Raw genomic sequence first — 23,429 nt, forward strand, 5'->3', positions numbered from 1 at the left:
CACTGGCGCTTCTTAATTTGTAGGAAACCGATCTATGTGCACAATTAATAATGGAGGCTGTTCAGAGAGGGATACATGTATCCAGCACACTAATGGAGTTTACTGCCTTTGTCCAGATGGTGAAGATTGTTCTCCAGGTAACTTATTTACATCCTGGCAAACTAACAATTGACCTATAGCTTACAAGCATTATCCTTCTATGTAGCATGGTTGTATGTATTAGACTTGCTTCTAAATAGCACTTGAGACATTGGACATAAACCATGCTGGAGAAATTCTGGCAGCCCCTGTCTTCAACCCAAAATTTTTACAAGTCAGAACACTAGCACTGATCTAGATGTTAGACTTGCTCAGCCTCTCCAGCATTGTTTTCTGGTTTGTTTATAGCATACAATATTTGGGTTCTTATAGACAGCATAGCCTTGATTTGAAATGTAGGATGACAGTCAAAAGTAGAACCTGTTGATTATCAGTAAATATTGACAAGGGCACTAGAATAATACCACTTAAATGCTGACATGGGATTATTTTACATCCACATGAGCAGGTAGATGGGATCTCCAGTTAACTGTTCTGAAACAACAGTGCACCTCTGTGCAGTGCTTCCTCAGTTCTGTACTAGCCAGCTGTCACTGAGTCCCAGATTGGGACTTGTTGGCCACAGCTGACCACCTGCTACTTTGAATACCATTTGAATATAAATTCTGTGGGCCTGAATGTTGGACTTCCAATTCTGTGCAGAATTGAACATAACGCCATGGCTTCCAAGGGGGTATCAAGTGCAAACTTGCCAGAATCAGAATTAAAGATTTTGGGCAGCATGGGGGCTAGGGTAAACTTGGCAACACTAAGACTTTCAGGCACATACAAATAATGGGTCATGTGATAATTTGATCAGGGGATGGGCTTTCAACACTAACTTCCTGTCTTTGCCAGTGGAATAATGTCACTGAACTAGGAATTTCACATGGGCTATGTGCATGATGCTTGACACATCAGACTCTCATACATTGTGTGGAGTTTGCACATTCTGTCTGCAGGTGCTCAGGTTTCTTCCCACAGTCCAAAGGTGTGGGCTAGGTGAATTGGTCATACTAAATTGCCCATAGTGTTTAGGGATGTGTAGACTTTGGGTTATAGGGGGTGGGATGTTCTGGTCAATGTGGACTTGTTGGACTGAAGGGCCTGTTTCCACACTGGGATTTTGATTCTATGAAATTCACTTTTTTCTAATGCATTAAGAGAAAATAGGACAAGCAATTTTGGCTGCTGTGCCAACCTAATGGTTAACATTGCCATTTCACAGCTAAAGGAACCTGGGTTTGATTCCACCCTCTGGCAACTGTCTGGAGTTTTTCACATTCTCCTCATGTCTGCATGGGATTCTCTGCAGTCCCCCCCCACCCCACCAACCTCAGTCCAAAGATGTGCAGGTTGGGTGGATTGGCATGGGGAATGCAGGGTTAGCATGGGGGTTGAGTTTGGGTGGGATGCTCTTCAGAGGGCTTGTGTGGACTGAATGGCCTACTCCCACACTGACTCAGATTTTGTGCAGAAATGCACTCTGACCAATGCATTGAGCAGTCCACTAGAGTTTGTTCTGAGGTTGCATTGAATTCTCGTGGTAATCTTGCATTCACCTTTCAAACTACTTTGGATTAAGTGATGGTTGACCAATCTTTAGATTATACTATCCAGACAATTAAATTAGCCAACTTCACCCACCACCAAAAAAACTTAAATTCTGCAAGATCCCAATTCAATTAAAATCTGAGCACTAAGTTCATTAAATCAAGAATATTCAAAACATTACTGACAGCATATGCTGCATGTAGACAGGCTTTCAGCCCTTACTGGTTATATTGAAACCAAGGTCTTGACCAGGCAGATGCAATGTCTAGAACTGAGCTACTTTCAAAGTAGCAACTGTTTGAGACTAAATTAGTCATGTTCAACTAGCAACTGAGTCTAGGGAGAATCTGCAGCTGTTAGAAGCAATTAGGAATGCTCCAAATAAACTTCCAAAACCAGAAGTAAACCTAGGTGTCCATCAATCCAAAGGATATCCAGAGAAATCCCCAATCACAGGACTTCTGCTTTGAAGACAAAATTCTTAATATGTTTTTTGGTGAAAACAGGACCTCAATAGCCTGTTTGACTCAGTTCTGATTTTGTGGCCAAGTTTTTTTAAATGCCCTGAGCAGCCCAAGCAAAAGGACACCATGGCTTATCTCAGATCACCAGAAATTCTAGACATCCCCACAGCACTCCTGATAAGCCAATCTAATTACAAATAAGATTTCAGATTGAGGGTGAGAAAATAACAAGGCTCCCAAACACAATTTGTCATTGCCCAGCAGTTATCAGTGCTCATGGGGGGAAAATTATAACCTGACCACTGCTTTGCTTTCTAGATACCTGGGAAGTTCAGCAGGACTATGGCACAACACTGCAGTGTGACCGCACCTTCTTCCTTTGTGACGATGGGTCTGAATGTGTCAGTATGGAATATAAGTGTGATGGTGACAGAGACTGTCCTGATGGGTCTGATGAGATTGGCTGTTCAGAAGTGTGTGATGAACCAGGTATTTAATCACACTTCTTTGCTTTTGCAAAGTTTTTCAGGAGCTAATGATTGGATATAGAAACAGCAAGTTTGTACTTGCAATCTAGTCTACTGCAGCAACTGTTTACAATCCAGCCCTGCCCACATGGGGAGGCCAAGCTTTGTGACCATTTTCCAGGTCAACTTGGTGCAAGCATGACCCTAATGTTCCTATTCATTGTGATTTTCATGCTTGTACTACTGTCTAAGTCCAGGGCAGTGAAGGCCAAATGCAAGCTGGAGAAACAGCACCACCTGTTTTTAGTAATTTTCAAGCCTTCTGGACTCAGACTGAAGCTGTCAAAATCCATAATCTATCCTTGGCCTAGACTAACTCTTCTCCACTTTTTTAAAAAAAAAACATGTTTTTATTTCATGGTTTTGCTTTCACTTTGTTCCTCCTGTCATTTGTATTGCCATGTTTGGTCCGATGCCTCTGATCTCTGGTCATTCTTGACTTTTCTTTTTTGCTCACCTGCTCTTCTCACCCACATGTCTTCCCTCTTTTACAGCATAAAGATGTGACTTTTCGACCTTGAGTTTTGTAGCGTATTCACCTCAACATTGTTTCAGTCTGGGGAAGGGTCACCAGACCCAAAATATTAACTGATGTTGGTTTTCTTCACAGATGCTGCCAGACCTGATAAGATATTTTCCAGCAACTTCTGTATTGTTTCTCTTGCCACTGATACAAGACTTGCTAGGATTTCCAGTTTTTCAGTTACCATCTCCAGTGCTCATTCAGTTAGTGCCAACAAAAAGCTAAATTGCTGCCTCTTGTCTTGTAACAATTGAAATGAGAAGCATCTGACTTCAGCATAGTTTTAACCTGATGAATTCTTTTCAAAATACTGAAGGGAGAAATAGCCCTCTTTGCTTGTTTTTACTGTGATTGGCTGACTCTCAAAGGACAGATCCTGATTTAAGTGAAACCTTGGCTTGAATTCATTGTTCACTTGGTTTTATCCTTACACCTTATTTACTAGGTTGATAGCTGAACTAAGGACTTTGGTGTACATTTTTAAACTAACACTGGAAAACAATGTCAATATTGCTGACATTAGAGCCTGACTACTTCCTTGGTGAATATTTATTACAGTAATGCAGCCAAGCTGAAATTGAAGTAGCACTCTATTCATGGGATGTGAGCTTTGCCAGCTAAACCAGCATTATTATCCACCTTTAGTTGACCTTAAGTGGTGGTAAGCTGCAACTTGAACCACTAGTCCATTGGGTGGCTGATTCTCTGCACCCCCCACCCCTGTTGAGATTTGCATTTTCTGACCATCTCACTGAAGGAATAGTGAGTAATAATCTGCCCAATGGTGGAACACTGCCACCTGCAGTTTCCTTTTGTCTCCTGTTGCTGTCCTTAAGTGGTCCTTTGGAAAGTCCTATCTAAGGAGCCCTAGTATAAGTCTGACACTTGTGGTGCAATGAAAACTGAGCAGTCAAAGGACACTTGATGGAAATATTAAAACTGGGAATGTAGTTTCTTCAAATTTAGGAATTTGAATTTTTGGAGCAGAGCAAGATTCTTAATCCCATTAAAGAAATCAGTGCTTGTTCAGTCACTTCTCTATTCTGACTATAGGCCTTGCAACATGTCTTGAGGGATTTTGACAAAGTGCAAGTAAAAGGGGAAAGTTAATGATAAACAGTCTTGCATATTTTAAATCTGCTGTGACTTTTCAGTGAACACTTACTTTCCAATCTACTGCTTAATTTTAGGTATGTAGATTCTTGCACCAAAATTTCACAAATTAGTTGCAGCTTGGTATTAGTATACTGACACCTCTATTATCTCTTCAGATGCATTTCATTGTTCAGATGGGACCAAATGTATTCAGGGGGAGCTGCGTTGTGATGGCATTGAGCAATGTCCAGATGGATCTGATGAAATTGGCTGCAGCCAAGAATCTGATATCTGTGGTTTCTGGTGTGATGATAACCAGAGATGTATTCCTTCAGACTGGATATGTGATGGCAGCGAAGACTGTACAGATAAAACTGATGAATTTAACTGTGGTAAGATGAGCAACTGCTCCCTGCTTAAAGCTGCTCATTACAAGCTTCACAGGTCTACAATTGTAGCTTACTATTTACCTCCAAGCAGTGGAAGTCTAGTTCATGAGTGCTAAACTGTTCATTACTAGGATCCCACATCCAATAGTCTTCAGCTCTTAAAGCTGTAGAATGTAGGTGGCTCAACTAACTTTGAATTTTTCAACTGAATGCAAACTCTTCTACTTTAAAAGCAGAAGTGAAGGGTATGACCTCCTTTCCTATGTAGGCAAAAGGTGTAATATTAATTGATGATACATTCCTTCTTCAATCACTTTTTTGGCAAGTGATTTTCATCAATGGTGGCATTAAAGTAAGTTGGCCACTGACCCTTGAACCATTCTTTAGCAGTGATGCTTGGCTTGTCAGGTAGTAAAGCTGAAAGCCTTTTTGGTTATAAAATCAATTCTTGTGATAAGGAAGTAACTCCTTCAACCATCTGCCTTGCTGTAATGTCCTCTTTAACTTTGCAACAACTGGGGTTCAAGGCTATGGGACTAGTGTAGATTTAATACAGCTTAGTGGTACACTTGATGGGCTGAAGAGACTCTTCTCTTCTATACAGCATGATCCAGTGGGCTCCTTCCAACCCACCCCAAGTAACTAAAATCCAAGGTTCCACTTTCAGAGTTAATGTCAATTTTAAGCAATAAACTTGAGCTACATTTGAAAATTTGGATAAAATTTTCAATGTAGCTGATCATGTATTGCTTCCATAAATTGATAGTTTGAATTTCCTTTTTTGACTTCATGTAATAAAGTTGAATGAATGGTGTTGAGGTAGTTGTCCCTTTTTCTGTTCTATACTTTATTTTTCTTAGCTTGGGGCCTGTCACTTATTTGGTCTACCTTTCCTCCTGACACCTAGTTTGTATAGACCCTAGTTGAAGTTGTGGTTTAATCTTGGTTTCCATTTGGAGACTGCTTTCCTTGTTCAAAGATCATGTATAAACTAGTTTTTGGAAGAAGGGTCTACTTCCAATGAAGGAATTCTTTCATCCCAAGTTAATGCTGGCAATCCTGCTACAAGTGTAGTCAATCAGACCACTTCTATTGGAAATGGAGAAAGCATTGAGCTAGTCTGTGTTTGTCTTTGACTAGACATGGGAGCACTGTAGAAACCAACAAATTTCCAAGTGCCTGTTCAACTATACCCATGTGATTATTTGCAGTTATCCCAGTAGCAGATGCTTGATTAATCCAGAAATGGATAATAAAACCTAGCAATTGGAGTGCTTAACCAGCTCCTTGCCTCCCAACTGCTACAAGGCCACTTATGAATGTAGTGGGCACTGCTGTTAACCCTTACCACTCATCTGTAAAGCACTCAGCAATGAGAATGCTGCAGTAACTTGAACTCTCTTTAGTTTATAAAGCCTCTGGTATTTTGACTTGAGTGACTTGAAACAATCCTCTGCCAGACTACAATGAAAAATCTTATTAAAGATTGGTTGAGGGGCATTACATTACTTCATGAAAAGCATCATTAGCAGATTTTTTTCTTGTGCCTGCTCAATTATTTGTCTATATCAAAAGTCTTTTCCAGACCCAAATTTAATGGAGCTCTAAGTGTTGAACTAGTTGAAGTGCAGATTTGGTGACTGTAGAAGTGAATTTTGATTCCTTACCCTCAATTCTCTTCCTTGATCAAGTTTTGACTATCTGCTTCAACTTGGGCCTCAACAAATGGTTTGAGTTACAATGGTCCACAATAGTCTATGCACAGTGATATCCATATTGAACAGATGTTAAATATCTTCAGAACAGTGGACAACCAATTTTTTTTGCCCTGTTTGGGGTACTGGCCTGGTCTGTATATGGTCTGCAAGAAAATTCCATTTCCATTTCTTTCTCTATTGGGACAGGTTGTAGCAGTGATGACTTCATCTGCAATGATGGCCAGTGTATTTCTCTAGCTTTCCGCTGTGATTCAAAATATGACTGCAAGGATCATTCGGATGAGCACAACTGTCCCAAACAGAAACCTCTTTGCAAGCCTGATGAGGTGATGTGCCCTGTCAGTAAGGAATGCATAATAAAGGAGTGGTGGTGTGATGATGATGTGGACTGTGAAGATGGGATGGATGAACAGGTATATCAGTTTGCTGGTCAAGTTCCACATGGCTTGTATAGATTTGAGTTCATAGCTTGCAAAACTTGTACTTGCTGTCTTGGCAATAAAGTAGAATCATGTTGGGTTGTGTATCAATTCTATTCCAAATACAACCTTGTTTAACCAGATTTGGTATTTGCATGTGGGGGGAAATTGGATGGCTTAATTTGTTGGACAGCTGGTTAGCAATGCCCAGTGACAAACTGCAGGTTCAGTTCCTGTACTACCTGATGTTGCCATGAAGGTCTTGCCTTCTGTTTTTCACCACACCGCAGGTGTGGTGACCCTTGCCAGTCATCTTAGCAGCCTTGTGGTCCTCACTGTGGCAACATAACACTATGGGAATGTAATCCAACCAAGGAACTGACTAATAGATTGGGTCATGACTTCATCTACAGGTATAATACACCTCCACTTTTTTATCTTGAATCTTAGGTGGTCAAGTTGATGTAAAACAGCAATGCAAAATCAACACTACTGTTAATTGACCTTAGACAAAACTTTCCACTTGATTTGTAGAAAATATTTGGAGCCTATGGTTTGAAATAGATATCACCCCAGAGTAAGCAGCCAACATTGAGTCTAGAATGAAGTGACTGACACCCTAAAGGGACTAGAACTCATGGAAGCTTTTTTGGCAAAAGATATTTTCTAATACTCTGGAGAGGTTGATCAGTATTCTAATAGAATAGAAAAATTAAATCTGATGTTTAGCTCAGGGTTAATTGAGGCCATTATTTGATTTACATGAGTGCTCTGAATCAAACATGTACCAAAGAGGTACACATACCATGAAGTACAAATGAACAATACTCTTAGTGAATTATCATATTTAAACAAAATTCAACAATTTCAATGCTTAATTTTGAACACTCAGTTTAACTGCTCTTTCCTTAGAACTGCAAGCTTTCAAAAGTTAAGTGCAGTGAATTTCAATGGACATGTGGTGACTACTCCCAGTGTATTCCAGACTTCTGGCAGTGTGACGGACAGAGAGACTGTAAAGATGGCAGTGACGAAGTTAAGTGTAAGTAGTTCTCCAGGATTTAGCTTTGTCTCTTCCAATATCATCTCAAATGGTGTTTGGCACAGTCCAGTCTTTGACCTTCTGCTTCTCGTACAGGCCAACCAAGACTCTGCACTAGCTCTGAATTCCAATGTGCTACATTGATGTGCATCAACATGAGCTTGGTCTGTAATGGGAAAGATGACTGCACAGATAGCTCTGATGAGGGAGGTGACTGTGATGTTCAGGATTGCAAAGACTGTATGCACGTATGTTATAAGACACCACATGGACCTGTAAGTATTGCTTAATATCTGCAGATGCTTCTGCTTCTATTCTTGTAACATTGATTCTACAGAACAGGAAAATACAACCCACTATCTGCAATAACTCCCAAAGGAGCTGCCCAGCTAGTTCCACTCTACAGCCATATAATCATAACCCTACAAATTCATCACTTTCCAATATCTGTCCAGCTGTCTTTTGAAACCTATAAAATCTGCCTCCACCACTTCCCTAGGGAGTACATTCAAAATCTTTACAACTGAATAAAGAAGCTTCTCCATCTCATTCTTACCTCTTGCTGACAGTCTTGAAATTGTGACCCCCTAGTTATTGACATACCAACTAGTGACAACTGTCTGTCTTTACCCTGTCAGTTGTTCAGAATTTTGAACACCTCCAATGAGGTCACATCTTGATATTCTCTGCTCCAAGGAAATAAGCCCAAATTCTCATCTTTCCTTCTGTCCAAATTCCCTCATTCCAAGAATCCTTCTAGTGTCCTTTTGCACTGTCTCCAAGGCTTTAACTCCCTTTAAGTGAGCACAATAGTTCAAATATGGTCTGACAAATAATTTGTCGAAGTGTAACATCACTTTTTTGCTTTTGTACTTGATGCCAATTAATATCAAAGGATTCTAAGACTCTACTGAATTACAGATGCTATAAACCAAACTTGTTTGGAAAAGCTCAACAGGCCTGGCAGCATCTAGAGAAATTCATTAATGTTTCAGGTCAAGTGGACAGATTCTAAGGAAGGATTACTTGATCTGAGAAACTAACTTCTGACTCTTATATCTCCACAGTTGCTGCCAGACCAACTGAGGTCTTCTAGTGTTTTTTAAATTTATTTATCCTATAAGACTACTTGCCTGGCCTCCTTTCAGAAAATCATGCACACAAAACCCAAGGTTATTCCAGTCCTGTACTCAACGTGGCACAACTTTGAGACTGCCATCTCCATGTTTCTTCTACCAAAAATGCATTAGTTCTCATACTTTGAAATTCACTTTTGCCAAGTATCTGCCCATCTTGGCCAACTTGCCAGTTTCCCTTGAGTCACTCGGCATTATCCTCAATTCACTATTCTCCCAACTTGGTGTATCTGCCAATTTAGACACTTTGCCCTCAATACACACCTCCAGATTGTTCTTGCATAAAACAATGTACAATTCTGAACTTGCCTACATGTTTACAATACTTGCTTTGGGTCAACTTGATAACTTGATTAACAACTGTTGTTACAGAAATGTGGCTGTGAGATTGGGTTTAAGTTCATGGCTGACTTCAATACTTGTATTGATATTGATGAGTGCAAAGAACTACCAACCAGACCATGTAGTCAAATATGTCTTAACATGAATGGAACCTACAGCTGCAGTTGTCACTCTGGGTTCCTGCTCCACCATGATGGATACAGTTGTAAGGTGACAGGTAAGATAATTGTAATGCTTTGACTTGCATCTAGTGCAATTCCTAATTACTAGAAGATGCTTGCTTTGGTTCAATGCCACAGGACACAGAATAACTTGCTATTTGAACACTTCACCAAATTTTCTTTTATATATTTCAGTAACTGGAACCTCTACAGATCTTAATGTGCCTTCTATCATTAAGACCAAGTGCAATGTAATGGAAGCAGATTTCAAAATCTTGCTTCACAGCATAAGCTTGTTGGATCCCCCTGCAGCTAAGGGAAATAATTACTAATTTGAGGGCTAATGTAAACATGGGATAAGAGGAATGGAAGGCTTCTCATGAAGTTGAGACTAGGATCCAGCATGGGCTGTCAATGTTACAATTATTGTAAACAATGAATTAAGTGAAGTTGGATCTCTAATTCAAATTTTACATCTTTCAGTTGGACAAAACCAAATACTAACTCTTGCCAGCTTGTTGACTGCCAAGTGTGCATCCAGTATTTTGCTCAGTTGATGGTATTAATTGAGCAGGCCCTCACTTTGGTACTAGAAAGCATGTTGAATTTAACTTGAAATTTGAACACAACCCAAGATCCTACAGCAGGAAAGAGCATTTTATTGACTGGGAAACTCCTGACTATTACACTTTTAAAAGTTTCCTGCTTTTAAATTGGCTGGGAAAAACTGTACTATTTCCAAGGCTTGTTAGAGCCTAAATTCTAGCAACTTGGGCCAGTATCTGCTACATACTCACCTACTTGCCCTGCTTTTCCTAGTGATTCATTTCACTTACTGAACTTGATAGCAATTTTTGTGTATACATGGGACTATCCCACTTGAGCCAAACAGACTTGCAAAATTACCATATTTTAACTTAATCATTCAGTAGTACAGAACAGTGGTAATGAAGAGGGCATTCTTGCTAAAATTGGATTGTGGGAAATAATAACTTGGAATGACACTGAACCTCTCTGATTATTTACATGTCTGGCAATATCTTGATTATATCTGGTTTAAAGCCAAACTTGAACAAATTAGTACATTCTCAATGTCAATACCTGTCATTAACATGTTGTGCCATTTTCACTATTTTGCAAACATCTTGACCAATACAAGACCATTTTCAACAGTTTGTTTGCTGCTGAAAAATGTTTCAGATACCTACTTTAAACAAAGTTCACTTGGTCAGTCCAGGTTAGCTTAAACTGGAATCTTTAATCTGAAGCTCTAATCTTCAAAGTTTAAATGAATCTGGGCTGTACAAGTCTCCCAGATGATGACTGATAATGGATGAATATCTAGCTGCCTAAGTGCAACCTTAAATTTATTACCCAAGTTGGCTGGGGGTTGCACACCATAGTTGATGCAAATGAAAAGTTGAGTTTTTAATAAAAATCTGAACTTTACACTGCCACTTGCCACTGCAACCCAATGTAGTGTTTTTAAAGTGCTAATTCCTTGATTACTATAAATGTTACACTCTTATTAGCTGCCATCTTTGACCTGTCATGTTTATCTACCACTAGGTAAAGCAAGCAAACTAGGCACAACTGATGTCTCTGCATGACAAAACAAGTGTGAACACCAGGTTCAAGGACAGCTGCCTCCCTGCCATTATTAGACTGAACTGAGTGCAGATAATGCTGATCTTGTGTTCTTGCCTCTTACACCACATTAGGTGGTACAACCAGTATGTCTTGCTGTGTTCAAGTTTTTCACCAAGATCTGTCCTTGCTTACTGTGATCTACCTGTACTGTGCTCAACTTTTTGTTGTATTTAGGTGCACATGACAAATCAAATGCTTTCTAATTCCAACACCTGCCAATGACTCCAACATTCTTTCTATATCACTAATGTTACTCTGATCACAGTACTTGATCTGAATGAGTTACTTAAACTGGTCATAACATGCAACTCTTTCTTACTCCTTTGCATGAGTAATTTCTCCAGTCTCCTCTTCATCTCAACCTTTTTTATGTTCAGAACTAACTTTGCTTTCTCATCCTTAGTTTTTCTAGATGTCATTTTAGATAATAGTTGAAATTTAACTTTCTGAAAGCCTGAAACGTCAGCCTTCCTGCTCCTCTGATGCTGCTTGGCCTGCTGTGTTCATCTAGCTCTAAACCTTGTTATGGCAGATTCTCCAGCATCTGCAGTTCCTACTATCTGATGAAATTTAACTTTCACTTGGTCTAGTGCCCTCCTGTGTGGTGCAAAGTATTTGGTTTACAAAAATTAATGTCAATGGATAATACCTGAAATTTTCTTTAGGGGTTCATGGTTTCACCACCCTCTCCTTGCATTCCTTTTTTCCTGTTCTTAAAATGTAGGTGCTGAGCCAGTTCTTCTTGTAACCGTTCACCATGACATTTTGCTGTATGGATTGCACAGTGCAAAAAAAGACATTGTGCCTGAAGTTGCCAAAAGTGCCATTGTTTCCATGGATTATGACTGGAAAGAAAAAGTAATCTTCTGGGTTGATACTTACTCTGAAAGTATCAAGTGGATGAAGCTGAATCAACAAGAGAAAGGAACACTCATCAAAGGTCAGATTATCAATTAATCTTTTTTGCTTTTAAAATCTAACTTAATGTGGATCATAGTTCCCATCTGAACACTCAAGCAGCAGATTTTCAGCACTTGGCCTCTCTGATTTTTGTGCAGTCTAAATCAGTCTTCAATTTCCTGAATCTTGATTAGACCTGTTTTTTTTTTTTATAACAACCATGGTTGGTAGTGCCATCCAGATACCTTTTTATAGGATTTACCAGTAACGATTAGTTTAACTCAACCACTTTTGAAATTCCTAGTTCAAAGCAGAATCTCACACTGCTGTTTTGTAATGTTCTTACACTTTCTCTAAGACCTTCCCAAACGTGCATCCAAATTAGATGGAAGTCAACTAAACATTTCCCTCCTTGGTGATATTGCAGTGTAGCTGAAGTTTGGTGATGCTGGGTGTTTGTACACAAGCATCATGCTAATCTCCTAGTCGAGTAAAATGTGAATTTAACTTTGCAAATTTAAGTCCAATTGTGTCCTAACTACATAATGTGTAGACTTCAATACTAGCACACTTCAATTCCTGGCTTGCTGTCTGTACACTTCAATGGCAAAACAGGTGCTAAGTCAAACAACTTTTTGGCTGCACACTAGGCATTGAAACAAATGTGAAATCAGCACAGTTGCTTCATGTGGCCTCTAAGTTACAAGCAAGCATAATCACTTTCAATCTGAAAATCCATGTCAATGTTTAGTTCATAAATTTGGAAAATGTAACTTTCCAGTCTTCCAATTTAATTCTCCATCTCAAGTTTGTTATTTGTATAACATCTGAATTTAGCCATGAATCTAGCAAAGAATTGCACATGCATTGTGGAGGAGACGGTACCCATAGCCTAAACTAAATACAAAAGATGCCTTGAGACTAATCCTTTAAAGGACTGACTAAATTTTAGTGAACTAGAATACTCAGGAAGAAACCTTGCAGTGATTTTTTTCTTAACTTGCTGGGCCATTTTTTGCTAGAAGCTCAGGAATAAGACATTGCAATAGCAAAAGATACTGCAAGGAATATCTACACTTCATGGTAGAATGGAGTTGGAGGAGAAACTAGATGGTTTAAAAACTAAACTAGAATAATTAAAGGTTGGGTGTGGTAAAACATCCTGTACAAGTGATTTGGGAAAGCTTGGTCTGAATGAGAATTTTATGGAAGTGTGATACTCCTTTTTGAATTATAAAATCGGGATGCTGCCAGATCTCATCACATTCCTAGACATTCAATCAACAATGATTGCTCTGCCTCCCTGTACCCACCATGTCAGATTGGATGCTGGAAATATTCCAATCATTGCACTCTTACCTGGAGCAGCTAAAGCAGCATGCACTAGTGATTTTTGTTAACTTTCCACTTGCAATCTGCTGAAAGGTTGTTCTAGCCACACTACTCTATTTAGAGAGGCTTTGCTATCAAACTGGAGAATCCTCAAAACTAAAAGGAACCCCTACTCTGAATTCATCCACAAAAGGACCAGAGTCTCAGCATGGTTTCTTGTCAATCTCTCTCTAACTTAATCTCCCTGCAGAAATACAATCTGATTGTGTAGCTGTGGACTGGGTAGGCCGAAACATTTATTGGACTGATGGAGTTTCTAGTTGTATTCTGGCAGCTAAGTTGAACATGGCACTGAATGGACCCCAAGAATATACCATTGTAGTTGATACGGATATTGACCAACCTCATTCTTTGGTTCTGCAGCCACTTAATGGGTAAGTCTTCAATAGCAAGCAAAATTTGTTATTAACTCCTGTCTTGTCTCTGACTACAAGACAAATGATACTTCAAGCTACACTACTGATTGGCCAATATTCCCAGCTTAGTGTGCACTTATTACTCATTGGTAATGCACACTTAATTGTTTTGAGGTTAACTAATTGCACCCACAATCCATAGGCCAAAAAATTCACATCTTTTAAAGAAACTAATGTCCTTAACCCACACAGGTTTTCAATACTACCAGTATTTTCAATGCCTGAAGCTTTTGATCAAAGCTGAGCAAAACTCAAGACATTAATAAATATGTGCCATAATCAGTACTTTACCATTTTATAGGCTAATGTACTGGGCTGAGATTGGAAGTGAGCCACAAATTGAGAGAGCAGGAATGGATGGAACCAACAGAAAGCTCCTTATCAAAAGTAGACTTGGTTGGCCAACTAGTTTGACAATTGATCCCCTTGGTAGGAAACTACTTTGGGCTGATGGTCAACTGCATTGCATTGGTGTGGCCAATTTAGATGGCACAAATATAAAGGTAAGAACTTAACAAAACTAAGTAGCTTTTTCTCTTTGCTCTTACTGAAGCATGTTATTGAATAACAGTTATTCAAATCAGCTTTTCCAGCTGACCCATACTCGTAGACCATTTGCTGTAGCTTTATTTGAAGATGAAATCTTCTGGTCTGACATGGAACTGAGAACTGTTCAAAAAGTTGACAGACTGGGAAAGAACAGGACTGTCCTCTTGAAACGTAATGTTCAACCACATGGATTGAAGGTAGAGAAATCACTATGGCAGAGGAGACATGTGTAGTGGAAATGTGCCAAATGAATAAATAAAACATGGAAACCTGTTTTATCTGCAGGTGATGCATGAGATTCTGCAGCCACAGGTATATAATCCTTGTGAAGAAATGGGCTGCAAACACTTCTGCTTACTGGGCCCTGGACTGAAAGGGAGTTGTCAATGTGGACCAGGCATGTTGCTGGCAGATGATGGGCTGACTTGCTTGAAATCTGAAGACCAACCTTTTCTCCTCATGATTTCTCCCACTGTCCTCCTTCAGGTAAGAATTTGGAATGAGAGTACTTTTTTTATGGCTACAGTCTCAAACTGCTTTGTAGCTATTACTTTTGGGGTGTAGCTGCTTAAAGCATAACCAATATGAACAGCAATTTAATAACTACCTTTTTATTTGAAATTAGCCTGGATACTAGGGTTTACATGTCTGCTTTCCATTTAATTGCCAATTCACTATCTTGGATGACAATTTCAAACATACTAACCAATTTGAAGTGAATTTGTATTTGTAACTTGCTAGGTTTCAGCATGGTTACTAAAGTTCCTTTCTTGGAAACAGGAAATCTGGCTTATTTTGCTCAATTCTTCAGGAGCAGCTGTAACTGCTTCATATTGGATCCACTGCAGCTCACATTTGACTTGTTTTCCTGATCAAAACTGAAATGAGCTTTGTACAGAAGGCTGCAAAATCTTAAATTTGTTCTGCTCAGTCCATTTTAAAAGACATTTGATAGTGACTTTGCAATTAACTCAGGTTGGAGCATTAAACAATTGGAATGTGTTAAGGCACAGTGACACTTAGAGATCAAAACAAACTACCTCAAGTTTACCTGAAACAATTTTTAACCAGATTAAAAGGCTAGCAACTAGTCAGCAAATTTTGAGCTTTGCATTCTGATCCAATCCTACCTCTGGAAACTGGAAGTATAGCTATTGAAGATTGAGAACTATGAAACAGAATCCTGAAACAATGTTGGAATCCCACAAGTGCAGGAGGATGTGGGGCAAAGCTGGGCATAATGGTCCCAAGATATGGGGAAAACTGTCTAGATAATCCAAATTACACACTGATTAGTGTAAATGGCTTGGGCTACTGAACAGGACTGGCCAATATCAGTAAATGGTTCATTACAGCTAAGTTGATGGACCAAAGATTGCAGGCAGATTTCATTGTACTAGGGCCTAATACAACTATTTACTATTGAATGTCTTGAAGCATTGGCTAAATGCAACTGGACAATGCAAGTGTTTGAAATGTTCAATTACAAGATGAGGTGAAAAATGACCTTTTTGGTCATTTGCAAGATGTGCATAAACAATTTGAAAGGATAACTTTTAGATATCTGGGAGGGTAAAAGGTGGCTTGGATATCTGCTTTGTTTCTTTTTCTCTAAAGACTTGTCCTTTTTTGGTCTTAGTACTAGGTTTAGCTCATGACTAAGTGCCTGGCTAGACTATATCAGCTGCTGTCTTGGTTTCTGTTCCAATGGATGATTGCTGGCCCAATAGACAAGTGGTTAAGCTGTTTTAAGTGTTTTTGGAGTGGATTTAACCACATGCTGAAAATTAAACAGTTGTGCAATAAGAATCTATCTTGTAAATGCTTGGCTCTTCAAATGAAGACAGATATAGCCCATCCTATAGCATTCAAACACTATGGAAGGTTGCACAAATTCCTGCAATAAAGTTAAATTGGCTAACTCTGCATTGTCAACCTAAATAGAAATTGTCACATCAACTGATCAACAAACTCCATTTAACTTTTTTGAGCTCAAATGTAAACATGTATAACTGCTAGTTACTGATCTAAGTTCTTCTAGTTATTCCATTTCTGGTGTTCAGGGCTCAAGTATAACACCTTAGCAAAGCTACTGTGTCCTAGGTAACTTTTTGATTCTTTTTATTTTTGAATTGGGTATAATGATTCAACAAGCCACTTAAGTTAAGATCCCTTCAAGTTGCTTTAGAAAGTTGAAGATGTTAACTGTGCCACTTTTATTCCATCTGCATGTGTTTTCTCCCCACCAGGTATACTTGAAACACCTACAGCCAGATACAGGGTTAAAGGCTTTGCCAGAGCACCTAGCATACCACCTAATTAACAATCAAGTGGCCTCAGCAGATTATGTCTGGAAAGACAAATTAGTCTACTTTTCAGACTCTGAAGAAGGCATTGTTGGAAACGTTATGCTAGGGTCAAATTCATCCTCCGTGCAAAGGATTTTCCAGGTTAATGACATCATATCACTGACAGTGGACTGGTTGAGTGGTAATCTTTACTGGATCACCAGGATTCCTAATGTAATTGAAGTAGCATCTGTAAATGGTGCTTACAGACTTGTACTGATTGACAATCTCTACCATTCAAATTCACTTTCATTACATCCACCTGATGGTATCATGTGCTTTTCTGAGTGGGGATCAGAAGACCAGAAGGTTGGCCCAAGAATTGAATGTTCCCAAATGGATGGGCAAAAACGAAAAGTACTTTGGAAAAAGTGTCGCCTCCCTACAAGCCTGCTCCTTGCAGAATCTGGTACTCGGCTTTATTGGATTGATTTGGGTAGGTATTGAAAAGAATCAACTAAACAACAGTTCTCCTCTGGTCTTTAGAATAACTGCCAATTAATTGATAAAGCTGAGCCAATGAAGTGCTGTCAGTTAGAACAATGTCTTGTGGCTACACTTCTTTCTGGCTCTAATTCCATTTGGAATGGGGGAAAAAAGGCAATCTTAATGCACTGACCAACTTTCAACAGTCTAGGCTGATCTATTCTAGATATAATAATCTGTTAGCAATGCTTTGCTTTTTGCTTTTTGTCCTGGGCAGCTAGCTAAAATGAATTGGTCACTTCCACCCCTTTGCCTCCCTAAAGGCCTGGGAACTGCCTCTAGGCAGGACAAAGGACTTGAGTACACTAACACTGTCAATGAAGTAATCAAATAGCATGAGTTCAAGCTTTTGTTTAGAATCTATAGTGGCTTAGCTTCAAAGTACATATTTGTTTCAGTAAAAGTGTCAGGTTTTACTATAGTAAAATTTAAGACTTCAATATGAAAACATGTATTGATATTTGAACAGCTCCAATATATCCTTTGAATAATTTTGTTCTCCCTTTTAACAGGTCACAATGTTATTGACAGTGTCCTCCTGGATGGCTCAGAATTTAGAGAAATTCAAGTAGGCCTTGAAGCCCAGTCTGTCTTTGCATATGGGGAGGACATTCTCTTCTGGACAACTATACATGATGGTAAGTTACACTTCAAATATTTTCTAATGTAGCCTATGGTCTGTATCATGACTCAACTTTTTATTTGATAGGTTACACAAGGATGTGGTACAGCATGATGGGACAGAAAAAGCAACTATGGTTTGAAGTACAGCAGAAAATTGTTGGTCTGAAAGTATACAGCAGACAGCAGCAACAAGGTCAGTTTGGCATGTAAAATGGGCTGGAGTAGAGCATTGCTCAGCACTTGCTTGAGCTTTGTCCATACCCTTCAACTCTTACAAATGTGAAAAAGTTAACATAATGTGTTGCAGTGAGATAGAAGCAACTAGGAACTTGGTGAATGGCAAAGGAGTGAGAATTGAAAGCAGGAAGGATAACTGGACGACAAAGATTGCATTAAGTTTCACAAGCTTTTGAGATGTGCAAGAGACTAAAGTACTTTCTGAATTGAGGCATTCTAATTGTAATTTAGGCTATTTAAACAATACTTGTGTTAACATTAAAGTTAGCAGTACTGCAGATGTACTTCAAAAGCTAAGTGGGAGCTGACAATCAATTTGAATGCATTATGCTCATTTTAACATGGAATGTGCTGCTGAAATATACACTAAATATCATTGAAGACCATAGGGTGTTTAAAAGTGCTTTGAATATAGTTGTTTTGACATAACTACCAATATTGCACAAGCTAGCAGACCTCCAACTCAAACCTTCTAAAGTGAAAGAAACTCTGCACTATACACATCCAGTTCTACTAGAAATGGCCTTTTGTGCATGGGCTCTTCAGTTATCCCAGATATGGGTTGCAATGGTTCTAATACAGGGAAATTTTACTTTTCAAATAACATGTCACCCACTTCCTAAATTACAGGGTACAATTTCTGTTCTGAGAAGAATGGTGGTTGTGACCACTTGTGCCTAGCGTACCCAGGAGGAAGATCATGTAGATGTTCAATGGGATATCTGCTCATCAATGGCAGCAAGTGTGAAGCCATGGAGTGCCCACCTGAGACTTGGCAGTGCCAAGATCAATTGAGCTGCATCTTGAACAAACAAGTGTGTGATGGCAAAAAGCATTGTGCTGATGGATCTGATGAAATGGAGTGTAAGATTCCCAAGTCTACTAATTTGCAAATGAGCATGTTGACTTTAGTTTTGACAACTATGAAAGCATTATCAGCAGTAGTCTTAAATTTGACATTATCCCACTAAATGCATGGATTAAATTTTTTGTCTTTGATCCCTGGCTGGTTGCAAGTTTAACTCTGTGTAATAGCCAGGTGAACACTGCAGCAGAGAATTTTGTCCTCCAATGTTGGCCCCACATTATACTCCTTGTAGCTGTTTAAATGTACAGCCTTTTTTGATTTTTGGGTTTTGATCACTACTCCAGTGATTTCAAGTCGGATCTTTTTGGTACGAAGATGATTCATTGCAACAAACATTGCAATTTCAAATAGCAACTGTTCAGTGCCATAAGCTTGTCACTTGTGCTTTTCCACCCACACCCCCCTGAAAAATGAGGTGGATCTCAATTACATAGGCAACTTTGCTCTGAGCACATGAACAAGTTTACACACTATACCACTTGGAAGCAGACCATTTGGGTCCAACTGGTCCATGCCAACCATGTCCGCCAAACTAAACTTGTCCCACTTGTCAGTGTTTGGCCCATATCCCTCTAAACCATTCCTGTTCATATACTAGTAAGTCTCCAGTTGTAACTGGACCTGCATCCACCAGTTCCTCTGGCATCTTATTCCACATGACCGTCTGGAAAATGTTGCCCCTGATGTCCTCTTTAAAATCGTGTCCTCCCTCCTTTTTTAAATGTGCCCCCAAGTGCTGAACACCTCCCCCACCCTAGGAAAGACTCTTGCTATTCATCTTATCTGAGCCCCTTGTTTTTAGACCTCAAGTATCCCCTCGACATCCTACACTTCAGTGGGGGGAAGTCCCAGTCTATTTTTCTATAACTCCAATTTGGCAATGTCCTGGTAAATCTTTTTCTAAACTCTCCCACTTGGTAATGATTCCCATAGCAGGGTAACTAGAACTGCACACGGTACTCCAAGTGTCCTCACTATCCTGCACCACCCCATGATGCCCCAACTCATGGTCTCAGCAAAGAAGACAAATGTGCTAAATGCTACCTTAACCCTGTATACCTGTGATGCAAACTTCAAAAAATTGTGTACAGTTGGTTCTGATAACATAGTTGTGTTCTCTCATGAGGTCACACAATAACCATGACACTTAAAAGTGACAGGGACAGAATTGTTACAACCAACACAAGCAGTGAAAGTTCATGTTTCACAAATAGGATTCTTATTCTTGTCGTGTTACAGCCAATTCGCATTGAAGAAACACAACATAGGAACTAACAGGACCTGAACCCCTAGGTCTGTTTGTTCTAAAATGCTACCCAGGGCCGTACAATTAAAATTGTACAAGTCTTGCTCCTTTACCAAAAATGCAATACCTCACTTAACAAAACTAAATTTATAGCACTGATCTGAACGTTGTTAGGGCCATAAGATTGCTTAAATCTTGATTATCCACATTGTAGACTTGACCAAGACTTTACTATAGATGTGTATTTTTCCTTTTTTGAATTCCTAAACTAATTCAGTCATTTTTCTTCAGGCTTTCTAACATGGGAGCAATCTGCATTGACAACTCATGTACTTCCTAGACCTTCAGTGTCTCCCTCTACTCAAGAACATTCAACTACTACTTCAAAATGGCTTCCAGTCACTGCCACATACTATCCAGAAAGTCATTCAATCTCCTCCAGTAGTAGAGAGAAATCTTCAACAGCACTTAGTCATGAAGTGTCACTGAAGTATGCTAATGTTTCTACTGTAACAGAAAAGGTCTCCACCAGCCAAATGGTTAACTTCAGTGTAACACAAGGTGCTGGACGATCCAGCTCTTGTACAGCGCAGATGTGTAACATGCGTGGGAGATGCTCTATAGTCAATGGCATGGTTACATGCAAATGCCACGAAGGATACACTGGAAGATTCTGTGAAGAGGAAGAGATGCAAGGAGTTAGTGTACTTCTCATTTTGGGATTACTTGCTTTAGTCCTGCTTGTTGTTGTTGGAACAATCATCTTTAAAAAGAAGAGAGCTGCGAAAAGGTTTGTTAGTTCACTTAAGGACACCATTCAGATACTCGAAGCTATAATCACTTGAATAGTAAGCAATTGTCATCTGACCAGATTAAATTAACCTCTTCTCACTTGCGAGAGTTGGGTTTAAAAAATGGGTTTTGACTAAAACTTGCTCCATATCACCCCAGATGGGTTGGGTATTGGCTCATGTTAACCAGTTTAGCTGCTTAAGAACAAACTCTTCCATTTTACAAATTGGATCACCTAAAGGCAGAAAAAGGTAAATTTGCTGCAGTTCACAGACCAGCATAGTGAACAAGATACCAATAAATGTAAGGTTTGACTGAAATACTGTTTTACCACTAGTGGATTAAAACCAAACGTTTTCAGTAACACATCAGTCATCCTTAGCAGAAATCCACAGCAGAAAATGACTTGTATGCCAGCTAATTGCTTTGTTACATGTTTAAACTGCACTCTAATTAGTATCAAATGCAATTTCTCTTCTGATGTAGGAGAGCTAGAGCCAACTTGCAACAGACTACGGGCCGTGGGAATCAGACCTTCAGGAATGAGGCTTTTGTAGAAGTACCAGAGGTGATAAAATTTGTTTCAATTTATGCATATTTTGTCTATTATAAATAAAATGACTTGGAATGTAGGTGGCCTGATTTTGATTTGTAGACAGACCAACCAAGATTGGGGTAGCTGTGGACAGGGAGAACTATCAGAGGATACAGCAGGATGGGCTAGAAATTTGAGCTAAAAAAGGCAGATGGAGTTTAATTTCACAATGTGAGGTAATGCATTTTGGAAGGTCTAATGTAAGAAGGAAGTGTACAGTAAACACACTATCAAACTCCAGAAGGATCTGTATATACAGGCCCAGTTTCCTGAAGGGGATGAGTGAATGATGTGGCCAAGAACATCATAGTATGCTTGCCTTCATTGGTCGGGCATAGTGTAGAACTGTGTAGGCCACATTTGGAACATTGTACAGTTCATGTCTCCACTAACAAGTGTGTGGAGGCTTTGGGAGGGTAAAGAAATGGCTTACTAGGCTGTTGCCTGGTTTGGAGGGTATAGCTGAGATTGGACAAACCTGGCTTATTTTCACTTTAATGTTAAATATGAGGGTGCCCTGATATGCCTCAATTGGAGATCTGAGTCTTTGCCCCCCAGATGGAACATCCATCACTAGGAGACTATCTTTAAGATGCAGGACTGCAGTTGAAGGTAATGAGTGCCTAGAATGCACTGCCAGAGGACATGGAGGCAGATACAAAAGCAACATTTAAGAGGCATCTTAAACAATTATGAATAGGCAAGGAACAGAAGGATTTAGACTATAGGCAAAAGTTGAGGCATAGCTCAGCAGTCTTGGTGGGCCACTGGGCTTTTTTTTTGTGCAGTACTATTTGTTATCTTGATTTCTGATTTTCTCCTACCACCCCCCCACCCCATCAGCCATCAAATGGGAGTCACAACATTGTGCCAATCAGACTTTCCAAGTGGCCAATTACTGACCAGAGTCCTTCACATTCACCCACCAACAATAGGCATTAGGTTAGGGTGTAGTTGGGGCATTGCAGCTAGAAAACAGCATGCAATCGAAGCCCAGGGAGGGAAAGGCTGTTTCAAAATATTGAGGCTGCCACTGGGATGATAGAGCACCTCCCACCCTTTTTGGTGATGAACTAAAGACCACCTCTCAGGAAATGGTTTTGGTATCTCACCACAAGGGCTGACACTTCTAGTCAGCTTCATATTGTACCAAAGATTGACATCTTGTTAATCAACTGGTTTTGCAGTCCCTTTCTGATTAGAGAAACATGACTTGGTGAGTTATACCAAAGGGCACTCTTGATTTAAAATGTAACTACAGCTTTTCCTCCTATTGGAGGCCTGAAAGCTACTGTACCCTGAAGTAGTATTGAGTGCAGATGCTGAGTTATCACTGTTTGCCACAATTTTTGTACAATATCAACTGACCTTGTCAAGATTTCAAAACACTAACTCTGCCTTTTTTCTTTGCAGATGTCACAGACAACCAACTGAAGCCTGTAGAAACACTTTTTACCCTTGTTTGAAATTGCATTTTTAGTTCCAATAAATTGCTGCAATGTGCCCTCTGGTCTGTTTCACTTCATTCCTAAGTTTAAAGTTTGTATTTTAAATTCCATTTTCTTGTAGCTGATTTCAAAGTAATGCAGCATGCAATTCATATACCACCCCCCAAGGTGGTGCTCAGATGAAGCCCATCAGCATATTCCTTTCATGGCTGTAAGGCATCTCATACTTGTAAAGTACAAATGGCATTTAAAATAGAATTGAGTCCTCACAGAATAGTCAATGTCAATTAAGTTTCCTTTTTGGCTCTGCTGTAATCTACCTGCATGGTCCTATTACCACCTGTTGTCAGAGGCAAGTAAGATTTTTAATATAATGCTGTTCCTTTATATACTTGACAAAGATTATCAAATTCAGCTAATCTTTGTCCCT

The 23,429-nt window shown here is 39.4% G+C and overlaps 1 protein-coding gene across 2 annotated transcripts in view; it reads left to right on the plus strand.

Moving 5' to 3' along the window:
- The window catches only part of LOC125482837 (prolow-density lipoprotein receptor-related protein 1-like), a 40,808-nt gene extending 17,754 nt beyond the window's left edge, over positions 1–23,054 (plus strand). For both annotated transcript variants that reach the window (XM_048595367.1, XM_048595368.1), the window contains 19 exons: positions 24–137; positions 2,415–2,585; positions 4,418–4,633; positions 6,535–6,761; positions 7,680–7,809; positions 7,906–8,084; positions 9,318–9,504; positions 11,823–12,038; positions 13,581–13,764; positions 14,108–14,309; positions 14,391–14,552; positions 14,641–14,841; positions 16,605–17,139; positions 17,702–17,827; positions 17,899–18,006; positions 18,681–18,914; positions 20,456–20,954; positions 21,443–21,524; positions 22,965–23,054. In XM_048595367.1, coding sequence (XP_048451324.1) covers positions 24–137; positions 2,415–2,585; positions 4,418–4,633; positions 6,535–6,761; positions 7,680–7,809; positions 7,906–8,084; positions 9,318–9,504; positions 11,823–12,038; positions 13,581–13,764; positions 14,108–14,309; positions 14,391–14,552; positions 14,641–14,841; positions 16,605–17,139; positions 17,702–17,827; positions 17,899–18,006; positions 18,681–18,914; positions 20,456–20,954; positions 21,443–21,524; positions 22,965–22,985 — 3,794 coding nt within the window. In that variant the 3' untranslated portion in view covers positions 22,986–23,054. The remainder of the gene's footprint in view (positions 1–23; positions 138–2,414; positions 2,586–4,417; positions 4,634–6,534; positions 6,762–7,679; positions 7,810–7,905; positions 8,085–9,317; positions 9,505–11,822; positions 12,039–13,580; positions 13,765–14,107; positions 14,310–14,390; positions 14,553–14,640; positions 14,842–16,604; positions 17,140–17,701; positions 17,828–17,898; positions 18,007–18,680; positions 18,915–20,455; positions 20,955–21,442; positions 21,525–22,964) is intronic.
- The last annotated feature ends 375 nt before the right edge of the window (positions 23,055–23,429 follow it).

The sequence above is a fragment of the Rhincodon typus genome, chromosome 3 (assembly GCF_021869965.1).
Source record: "Rhincodon typus isolate 14 chromosome 3, sRhiTyp1.1, whole genome shotgun sequence".
NCBI classification, from domain to species: domain Eukaryota; kingdom Metazoa; phylum Chordata; class Chondrichthyes; order Orectolobiformes; family Rhincodontidae; genus Rhincodon; species Rhincodon typus.